Genomic DNA, 10,858 nt, shown 5'->3' with positions numbered 1-10,858 from the left:
ATAGATGGGGAATGTGGCAGACAAGGCGAAGCAGAGAAGTAAGGATTTGTGGGGTGCAGTGACGAAAATTGAAGTGAGGAAGATTAGCAGGATAACATTCAATGTACCATGTGGGGAGGGGAAGGAAAAAAAAAAAACAGATGAGAAGAATGCACAGGCGTGCTGCATGACATAATGGCTTTACACAGTCAAACAAGGGGAATGCACACCAGTTCTGCTTAATATACCACATTTATTACTTCTGAACCGATTAATAGAAAGAGCGGGGGCAAGGCCACTCGCATCACTGTCTTTAGAAAAGGGAGAAGAAACAAAAAACAAAGCAGCCCATTGCAAAGATGAATTAACTTGTCCAAGGGAAAAGAAAGAGGGTAAATTAAGTCCAATGAAGACTGTTAGACGGCCCCAAATTTTAGACCATAAAATTAGACACCGAGCAAGGCTCATCAACATAACATTTCTTCTGCTTTCCTACTCTTGACCCCATCCCTTACTCCTCCTCTCCAGATCATCCACACCCTACTTTCCCCATACAATCCGTCCAAAACATGCGAAAAACAAAATAAGAGGGCTCTCTTTTGAACATCTGCAGTCCTCTCAAAATGAAAAACATGGCTAGCATGTAAGAACCAGATTCTTGAGTGAGTGTAGTTGACACCCGCCTGTGTTGAGAATCCACTGAGGGGGAAACTCCACTGGGTCCTGGCTGAAGATATGAGCATCCTCAGAAGACAGGTGGTGCCGGTGGCGGTGGCGGTGGGAGGGGTTCACAAAGAAAATGAGACAAACAGCCCATTTCTGACTTTGGGACATCATTCAAGCCAACACTACAAATATCTATTGGATTTGTGTGTTGTGTGAGTTACAGACTTGCTCTTGGACCATTTAAAAAAAAAAACAAAAAAAAAACAACCCAACAACAACAGGATGATCCTTTCGTTTTAAAAAAGGAAAAAGCAGCATACAAGGGAAAAAGCATATGTAGTGGAATGGGGTGGGGCAAAAAAAGATTTCACCTAAGGATGCTATGCATTTAGTTGTAGTCCTATGAATAATCGTTTCCTTTTCTTTTTACTACAAGTTCGAAGTAAGTCTTTAAAGTCAAAAGAAATCAAGAAAGTCTTCATTTAGTTTTTGTCCTTGGTTAATTCTTCACCCCCATTAGAATTTCTGAGAATCTGGATGTAATGATGCTATGGGGTGGACAGGGCTTAGGAAGGGGCCATTGCAGTCTTTTGACAAAAAGCACCAACTGTTACTTGAGTCGTCCTTGGCGCTCCTGGAAGACAAGTGGAAAGAGAAGATTAGGCATATTAGATCCAAACGGATTGTAATTTGTAGTCAACAGTTGACCCCGATAAACCCAAGTCTGGTTCTCTACTCTTAAATAGTCTCAACATGATGCAAGTTACACACGCTTGAATTCCTCGGCATCTTAACCTGTTCCCAACTCATTTTCTAGCTCATTTGAATTAGCGATGCGACCAACAGGATTTTGGTAGTGAACATGAAGACATGAATGTCTTAGCAGTATTAAAAAAAATAGGCTGACATTTTGTGAAAACATCAACACTGCTATATAACTCAAAACTAGAGGTGTTTTGATCCCTGTATTGGATACTAAAATGCCAGATGTGGCATTAGTGTGTAAATGAGTCTCGAGCTAGAGATGCACCGTTTCCATTTTTCTATACCAATTCTGATGGGGGTTAGTGGGACATGCCGTTACCAATTTTTGCAGGTAACGATTTTCTACGAAATATACTTGATTTTATTTTCATAATTACAGAAAATGCTAATGTTTTCCCCAAACTGCACTTTGTGCCTGGATCTTCACTCAAACAATAAATGCAGTGCTTTGCTGGAACAGCAAAGAGGTACAACTAAAATTCTACTAAATATGGGTTGCTGTATATCCAGCTGTGTCGAACAGTCTTTGCTGCTTCCCCTTCGTTTGCTTCCTCAAACTGGACACACTCGACGGAGTGATTGAGTTTTGAGTGTCCGGTTAGGTTTGTTGTTCATTGTGACCCCCTCATGGAATATTTTGGCCTAATACTTTACAAGCTGCAAGCTTTATGGCCTCATTACTCACAGTGAAGGACTTCCACACTGACCCTGAATTTTGATGCGGACACGAATGCGCCGCATTCCAGCAGCAACACTGATCGCTGATCTGTTGGTGTTCCACACAGCTGCTTGTCGGCTTTGTTGTTATCTTGCTCATCGCTGATTTGGTCGTCTCCATCACGTGCATGGAGAGTACGTGTTTATATTTTGTCCTTCTCTGGTCTGTTTTTACAATTGGAGGCCTGCACATGGTGTTTTATTTGGAAAATTGACTGGGTACACTATGCCATTCCTGTGAATATTTCCTGTCTGGCTTGATCCGCTCTGTGCAAATTGATGCGCCATTAATCAAAAATAGACTCGACGCTATCCAGGGTGAAGCGGCGTGCTGTTGCAAATCACCGGTTACATAAACACATAGTTAGTAGTTTACAGCTATTAAAGATGAAATATTTTTCATGCACTGGTATCAGATTGGTACTCTATTGACAGACACTCAAATTATTTTTGAAGGTGAGTAACTTGATCCAGTTATCACAAGACAGACCAAATAATTAATACATTCTGATGACTACTTTTACTGTTGACATGACTGTCAAAAACCTGTGTCCAGAAATTGTCACATAATCTGAATAATTCCAGGGAACATTCCCTCCATCCAGTTTTAAATTATGAAAAGAATCCTTGATGAAATAAGGATTTCTCCAACCAAAGATTACCTGAATCCTGTAATGACTCCTGTTACTTGGGTTGCTGGGAAATGGCTCGCTGCCTTGGACCTCCACCTGTCACACATAGAAGAGTGAAAACTGAGGGGATCTGGAACAATTTTAGATCCAAACCAACAACTCACTTTGGTCAAATCTAGTTTTTCCTGAAGGACCCCAGCTCATATTTGAGCAGAAGCTACTATATTCCTCAAGAGTGTGGCAGCTTCGTATTATCCACTCCAAGCCACCACCTAACAAACCATATCTAACGTTAAGTCAATTACTGTAAAGTCTGATTGCTCACAGGGCATCGGTCAAACTTCTGGGTTTCAAATGAAAACTGCAAATATGCACACTGCATAGACAAAGTATGCAGTGGAAAATGTTATGGTACACAAGAGTATGTAAATGAGTCTCTCAAATCCATAGTCACTTTTACTGCTGGTGTAACAAGTTGTACTCTGATTTGATTAAAATGTTATGGGTGTAAATGAAAAGCTCCAAAATTGCCTGGCTTACACTAATGAAAACATGATCCCTCAAAATGTGATGAAAACCGTGACATTTCACAATTCCTTCATGAAAACTCGAGAACATTTCGTCAATTTATCACTCACAACATTTAAATTAATCATCCTAATTGCTGTCTAATTATAGTTGTTTATGTAGATGTCTCACTTGCTCTGTGGGGGGAGACGGCAAGCAGCAAAATCTGATCATACAAACAAAATAAACAACTTTCTTTTAGTGCATATTTCAAATGAGACAAAATGGAGGTAAAATATAAACAAACGAAAACTTCGTGGTAGGGCTGCATGATTTCGAAAGACAAAAAACATGTAAATGTGCTTGTTTTCAATGACATTGCAATATCGAGCAAATGTTAATTTTTCCATCATTCTCACAAGTCCATTGAAATGATGTGATTTTCTGGAGAGAAGGACTTGTAAACAAGACATCTGTAGCGCCACAATACTGAATTAAAAGCATTTTGACATACAATTAGTGTAACAAATACTGCATCTTCCTGACATTTGAAAATGTCAGGAGGGCCATATTAGATTTTAATAACACTTGGATCAATTTCGCAGCCTTACCAACCAGACTCCCAATTCAAACTATAAGTATCCGTAGCTTTAGAAAAATAAAGTGTTGCACAAAAGGCAACAGCAAAACTGTAATTTTCTGAAGGCCAACTATTGTTGGGTCAAATTTCCAAAGCTAATATGATGAATTGTACAAATGTGATCTTTCTCTTTGGAAAAGATAAAAAAAAAATATAACAAGGTGAGGAAAGGACTACAATGTAAAACAGAACATTTTACCAAAATTGCAAAAGACTTTTCTATGACACACACTCATGATTGTAGTTGTGTTCAGTGAATTTCCAAATTTCATTTCAAAATACCAGCTTTGAGCAAAACCTTTTCTGGTGTTCATTTATGATGTGTCACCCTTTCAGGTAAATACAGAGTAGTAATGACAACAGAATAAAATAAAGTCATAGTCTCCATTCAGCTGTAAACCCAAACTGAATTTGTTCCCTGTCAAAGCAAAAGGCGAGGTTGCACAAGCACACACGTTAAGGATGCAGTGGTATGAATCAGAATCATAGTTCAGCTTCCAAATCATGGTTCTCTGGGTTCTTAATTGCCCCTTTGTTCAATAAACCACTTTAATCCAGAGAAAATAAACTCTTGAAAAAATATTAATTCAATATCTGTGGGTGGCATGGCTTTAAGGTAATGTGGCCCTCCAGCAACCGAAGGGTCGCTAGTTCAATCCCCACTTTCCCTGATGACCACATCGAAGTATTTTTGAGCAAGATACTGAACCTCTTATTGCTCCTGATGGCCCTGTGACAAACTGGTGACCCGTCCAGGGTAAAAACGGCCTCTCGCCCGGTGTCAGCTAGGATAGGCTCCCCCCCAACAGATAAGTGGTATGTATTAAAAATGGATGGATGGACTTAATATCTGATTGAGATAATGTGTTTTAAACTTCTCTATATATTTTAGATGTGGTTCTCACAAGTCTGTACAGGCTTCTATTACACCCTTCAACACACTTGTGTATTGTACTTTTAATACCTAATTATGCAGAAGAAACATCTACCTAAAGTAAAAAATAAATAAAGCATCCACTGAGGCACAGCACATCAAAAATGAACTGTACTTCTGGTTGTTTAGAATGGGCTGACATGATCTGCTGAGTGAAAAAAAGAAAGAACTCTGTAACAAGGCCTGATGACTTCCAACATGTGCTTACAACCTGTGTTCAACAACAGTAAGGTTGCATTTCCATTGCTATTATATAATATATATGACTGCTTTGGCCCCATGTAATTGTTAGTAAGGAGGTCTTTGAATGCCAGAGAAAGCTGGGTTTGCACTCCACTGTTACTGGCACCTATGATGTTCACATTCAGGTGATGCAGTCTCAAAGCGAGCAAGCAAGTTTGATATACTGCCAGCGATACGATTGACGGTCATCATGACAGATCAAACTGTTGTCTTTCAGCAACACAAGTTAGGACCATGACTGGATGTGTGTGTCACAAATACGATACTGCAATGTAACACAACCTCATCTGCTTAATATACTGCAGAGTACGTATTTTATTTCAGATTTATATTTTTTATTCAGAATAACTTTGTTACCTTTTTCACACACTCCTCCTCCTCTTGACGCTTCTCGTAGTGAGAAAAGTCATCGAAGATGGAAGTGGTGTGTTTATATCCAGCGATGATCTTTAGCACCTGCCTGGCCTTATCCAGCGGCACCTCTTGTGTGTCCCGAGAGTTGGTCACTGGCTTGTTTTCGTTGTTCTCCAGTCGAATGTGTCTCAGCTGACTGTTGGGAACGTCCTTTACAAAGATCCAGCGCACATCAAAACGACCCTTCCATTTGTCCTGTGACCACACTCCAGCTGATGTGTTATAGTCCACGGGGGAGCGCATCTCTGCTACGCCACAGAAGTGCCCACTTCCATTGACACTGAACAGAAGATAAAGCGGCCCTTTGCCACCCAACGAACGATAGGCTGCATCAAGTCGCTTGTTACCATGCTCAGTGCTGCACCAAATGTTATACTTGATGGAACGGTGAATGTCATCCTCCGAGTAGCTCTTGATAATAAACACCCGGCCCTGTTTGGGATTCCAGTCAAAGTCCTTGGGGTTATAATTGTTGACCATACGCAGTTTCTCTAAGACTGGGTGTGGCTCAGAGGGGACCCCAGGAACCACACCCACACCAGAAGAAGTGGGAGGTGACTGGCCTGTACCACTCCCACCGGCATCCCCAAATCCATTGGCCCGGTTCCGTGGAGGGACCCAGCGAGTAGGTTGAGAAGGTTGTTGTTGGCTTGGCGGTGGAGGAGGACCTTGAGAGAGTGGAGGCTGGGGCATCTGAGCCATACCAGGCTGCCCACTAGGTGGAATCTGATGCTGCCCCATCTGGGAAACAGGGGGTACCAGCTGTCCATTGCTGAGGGGCATTTGTGGATTCCCAGCAGCAGTAGCTCCAGGCTGTGGAGAAGCCTGATTGGGTGGCTGCCCATTGCTGGGAATAGGGGGCACCTGCTGGGGGGTGGCTGCTTTAGGCATGGTACCCTTGTTGTCCCAAGTGCCGATGTCCATGTTGTGTTTAATGGGCGGAGGAGGCAAATTGGCACCGGCCATGCCACCCTTGGTTTTCAGCTTCGGTTGAGGCTTGGCTGGCTTGCTGGCAATATCCGCCCAGGAGGCAGGCTTGGCAGGGGCAATTGAGACAGGAGGCATGCTGGGGGGTCCTACAGATGATACAGGGCCAAGAGGACCCCCACCAGGTAAGCCAGACCCAACCACCTTTGGAGTCATGTCCCCATTACCACCAGGAGCAGCACCACCAATCTTTAGCCCTGCCATGCCCTGGTCAAGGCTGTTCATACCAGGTGCTTTGTTAAGGGGTTCGTTGGCAGCAGGTGCAAATGGAGACTGTCCATCGATCATGGCACCCCCAAGTGAGCTGGGAGCATAGGCGTAGCTGCTGCTGTAGCCAGAGCTCTGCGGTGTCCCCGACTGTCCCTGAGAGCTGCTATTGCCCCATGCTGAGAAGTCGATACCACTGGGGAAGAAGTTGAAGCCATGCTGGCCCAGGAAAGGGTTGCTCCCCAAAGGGCCTGGCTGTCCAAACATAGCGTCCGGGAGGTAGTGGGGCTCCCCATTGCTTAGCTGTCCATAGGAGGCCAGGTAAGGCATAGGAGGGTCCCCACCAGTGGACCATGCTGCCTCATTCAAGGAGTAGGAAAATCCTATGGAGGGGCTGTAGTAGCTGGGCATGTACGAATCCGACATGGCCGTATAGGCATTGCTCTAGATGGAAAAACAAATTGCTGTTAGACACAAGACACAAAAGCATGTTCTTAGCAACACTACAATCAGACTAAACAGCTCAATATGAATATCTTGAAGAAAAGATGAGCTCATATCTAACGTTACTGCTCTTATATAGCATAAATTTTCCACCCACTGAAGAGAATACATAGCACTGAAAAACAAAATGGAAAAAACCCAACAGTCTCCTGAACAAAGACGTTGCATTTTTGAGTGGAGGAAAACAGTTTCTATTCTTTCACAGTCCACTAAAGAGACTGTAATGAAACCAAGAGGACGCCTTCTACCGCGTAGTAAAGTGGAAAGGTACCCAAGGCTATTAAAAAGAAGACACTCAGCAAACACATACAGCTGCCAATCTTCACAACTTTTCTGAATTATTTTTGAATGCAAACATAGGGTCACTGACTCCAAAAATCTCAGTCTCCAAAAATGGTCCACAAACAAGTCAACATGGGATGTGTAGTAATGATTTCTCAGTATCTTATTGTAAATCACAAATATAAAATCAATATATTTATATATCATCTGATAACTGTACACAAGCAAATGCAGAGCCAAATTTGTAGCACATTGTGATGGTTGTGTGTTGTGAGAGGCCCGATGACACTTAAGGGTGCTGTGGGCCACAAATGTTGCCTGCTGCAGAAATGAAAAACTACAGCAATTTATTTCAATTTCACTGTGGTAAGGCATCGCAAAGCCTCACCGACTTTGGTCTCAGATTCTCAATTAGCTCGGATATCAGTCTCTGTCACCCAGGTGGTGTCACAGAGCGTCAAAAGCTATCCAGGCAGACTCCTGACTGTCGTCTCAGTCAGCCTGACAGAGACATCATCTGGATGGCTGTCATAATCACTGACACCACAATCAATCACAATACATGTTGATTTACATCCGCTCCAATATGGATCAATCTACATATCATGATGCCTTCAACCATATTATTCCTAATTTAATTGTAGATAAAGGATTTATAAACTGATTCGGGTAAAATCACTCTGATTCCTGACAAGTTTTTCACTTTTAAAAAGTTCCACTTCAATTGTAGGATTTTAATGGTCAACAATCCTTATTTGCTAGATAAAATCCTGAAGACATTACAATCGTGTGGGATGTGTGACTAACAAAAACTGAAAACTGCATTCATGTATGCATCTTAGGTTGTTAAAATTAATTCACTGACAAGCAGCACCTCAGGTCAATTATTGTTCAATAAAGCTTACCTGTCTGGCCTGAGTATTCAGGTAAGGCTCAAATTCATCATCATTCAAAGTATCCTTTTGGGTCACAGCTCCGTTTTGCACTGAAAAGAAAAACAACACTGATGTGAACAGGGCATCCAGGTCTGTGTGCCACATGTGAGTGGTGTGATACAAAACATTTTCCTTCACATAAGCAACATCAATGCTAGTTACATAACGATGTCATCGAAAAATCCACTTAAATGAGAAAGACACCACCAAAACACATAACTCACTAGCTTAGATGTTTAAACAATTAGATGAATGAGTCCACGTTAACAATTAAATTGGTTACACGTGGGACTGTCAGTTGAGCAAGACGGAACATATGAAAAACTAAATACGGGATACGAACTTCCTTGACATTTCATAATTAGAAAAAAAAAACTTAAATTCAGCGGGACCGACGCTGAACGTTTTGTATCCGTACATTAGCGTCTAGAACAACAGCAAAGATGCTGGATGATGAAGGGATACTCAGTGCTTTAAATAAAACGCAGCTGATTAAAATCAAACAAACTACTTTGAAATAAGTGTATTGACCGATGTTACAGTCTGAACTGCATGGTGTCTGAAAAGCGCAAGGACCTTTTGGACACAGGAAAAGCATGTCGAAGACGTGTCATTTCGGGTTAACTTAGCCACCAGCTAGCGTTAGCATGCTAGCTATGTGGTTAGCTGCATGCAGTGCGCAGCGTCTCCATGTTAACGAGCGCCAAGACTCCCTTCAACATGACGGACTTGGATACCATTAGCCAGCGTGCTAGGTTGGGCACCTGTAGCTGTGTTGAAAAAGAATGTTTTAAAATGCCCGCTATGAAGTGTGAGTGAATGCCGTGAATTCAATCAAACACATGTCACTGCAGTAAAAGGCGTTGGAAGCAAAATGTTGTGTCTCATGTTGCTGTGGCTAGCCAGGAGTTAGCAAGCCACGGGAACATTTAACTGACTCCAGCGATGACAAAGAGACTGACGACGAGCGGATAAAAGGTTCAGAGGAAGCATAATGTCGTTTTGTGATACAATATTGACGCTACAATCTTTAAAAAACAGCGCAGGCAGGCCTGTTTCGGAATCAGCTAGGAGACTATCAGCTAACGTTATCGCATCCGCGCACGCAAGATTTCAAAGCCACCGCACGTAAAAAGATCCGCATTCACTCAACTCTACACAGTACAAATGAAAAAAAAATCGGTTCCTTACCTTTATTTGCTTGGCCTTTCGGTCTCTGGATTGGGTCCAGGTGATTCATGAAGGTTTGATTTATGAGAAGAGAGGAAGGGGAAAAATAGATGAAGAGATATATTTTCAGCAGTCAGTTCCTTTAGCAGGTGGTCAGGCCTACTGCCCTACTGAGCCACAGCCGCTGCCTCGGAGCTAAGCTATCCTCGCTAGCCGTCGCGATGCTGAGAAATTTGGCCCTCGTAAATGTTCAGAAAATACCTCTCTTTACCTGTTCAAGAAGGCTGCTGGCTGACATGTCTTTCCCCCCCGGAGCCTGTGTAAATGTATATACAGCTAAATAAAAGCGGCAGGGTTTAGAATTTGTCTGGCTATAGAAGAGTTTCAGCCAATCACCCCTATCTCTTTACAGAGCCTGGTTTCTACACAATGGCGGGCTGCAGTTTGCTTGACAGACTCCTCTCAACATGGCTGGGCGGCCTCGTCAACCCACGATGGCATTTATTTACAGAAGACACACGCCCCCCAACGGCTCGGAGGAGCTACCGTCTGGCTGGAGCCCACATCCCTCGACCCAAAAACCGCTTAGATGCTTAAGGAAAAAAATGTATTATGAAATTCTAAAAAGAAAATATTAAGTGTTGAAAGAGACCTCAATTAAGATCAAAACGAGCATTGCGTGAGTTGACAACAATAAGTACGTCTGATGGAGCACTAATTGGTTATTTAACATCAATTTTCAGGACCCAGAGGGGATGACAACACTAATTAATGGAGAAATAATGTCCTTAATATTTTTAGATATCAAACTGATTGCATTTTTTGTTGTTGGTGTTGGAATATTTCCCTGTTTTTTTATATAACCCAATCATTTTTATGGCTTAATTGCTTGATTTTTAAAAAATGGTTGAGGGTTGAAGAGAGCAACACTTTCAAGATAGGTCACATTAAAATGTTGTAGTTGTTCTCAACCTTTTTGGCTTGTGACCTTCAAAGCCTTTTATTGTTCTCAAGTAGCCTACAGTTTTACCACAGTAATGCTCCCTTTTCATTTTTTGAGGTAGCTGCCTTTATTTAACACAGAGAAGAAAGGAAAGAAAAAAAATCCCTGGAAGGCATGAAAAGGAAGTTGAGATTTACTGGTAAATGTGTATGAACCCTGACCTACCAAGGCAGACTTTATCGTCTGATTGTGAATCATTGTTACAGTAATGCCAGTTTGTCCTTCAGGGGTGTCTGCATCATATTCAAACATGCTCTACATAATTTTTTACCA

At 42.1% G+C, this 10,858-nt stretch overlaps 1 protein-coding gene across 1 annotated transcript; it reads right to left on the bottom strand.

Moving 5' to 3' along the window:
* Nucleotides 1-212: 212 nt before the first annotated feature.
* On the bottom strand, nt 213-10,074 carry ythdf2 (YTH N6-methyladenosine RNA binding protein F2). Its single transcript, XM_086183376.1, has 6 exons — nt 9,854-10,074; nt 9,604-9,628; nt 8,383-8,462; nt 5,441-7,135; nt 2,790-2,855; nt 213-1,279 (listed from the first exon to the last, which is right to left on the bottom strand). The coding sequence occupies exons 1-6, from the start codon at nt 9,878-9,880 to the stop codon at nt 1,256-1,258; spliced, it is 1,917 nt and encodes a 638-aa protein (XP_086039502.1). The 5' UTR covers nt 9,881-10,074; the 3' UTR covers nt 213-1,255.
* Nucleotides 10,075-10,858: the final 784 nt, after the last annotated feature.

Source organism: Aulostomus chinensis, chromosome 17, assembly GCF_037954235.1.
Source record: "Aulostomus chinensis isolate RoL2024-O1b breed Wild chromosome 17, RoL_Achi_v1.0, whole genome shotgun sequence".
NCBI classification, from domain to species: domain Eukaryota; kingdom Metazoa; phylum Chordata; class Actinopteri; order Syngnathiformes; family Aulostomidae; genus Aulostomus; species Aulostomus chinensis.
The sequence above is the reverse complement of the archived record's forward strand: the minus strand, read 5'-3'. Positions and strand labels throughout refer to the sequence as shown.

What these genes read in the sequence shown, in the direction of transcription:
- ythdf2 (XM_086183376.1), bottom strand. Translation starts at nt 9,880, where the DNA reads ATGTCAGCCAGCAGCCTTCTTGAACAG. An exon ending in AGGAGGAGTGTGTGAAAAAG is followed by an intron (nt 2,856 to 5,440) that starts GTAACAAAGTTA and finishes TATGTGTGACAG; the next exon opens with GTGGAGGTCCAAGGCAGCGA. An exon ending in GGAGTCATTACAGGATTCAG is followed by an intron (nt 1,280 to 2,789) that starts GTAATCTTTGGT and finishes CTTGTCTTCCAG; the next exon opens with GAGCGCCAAGGACGACTCAA.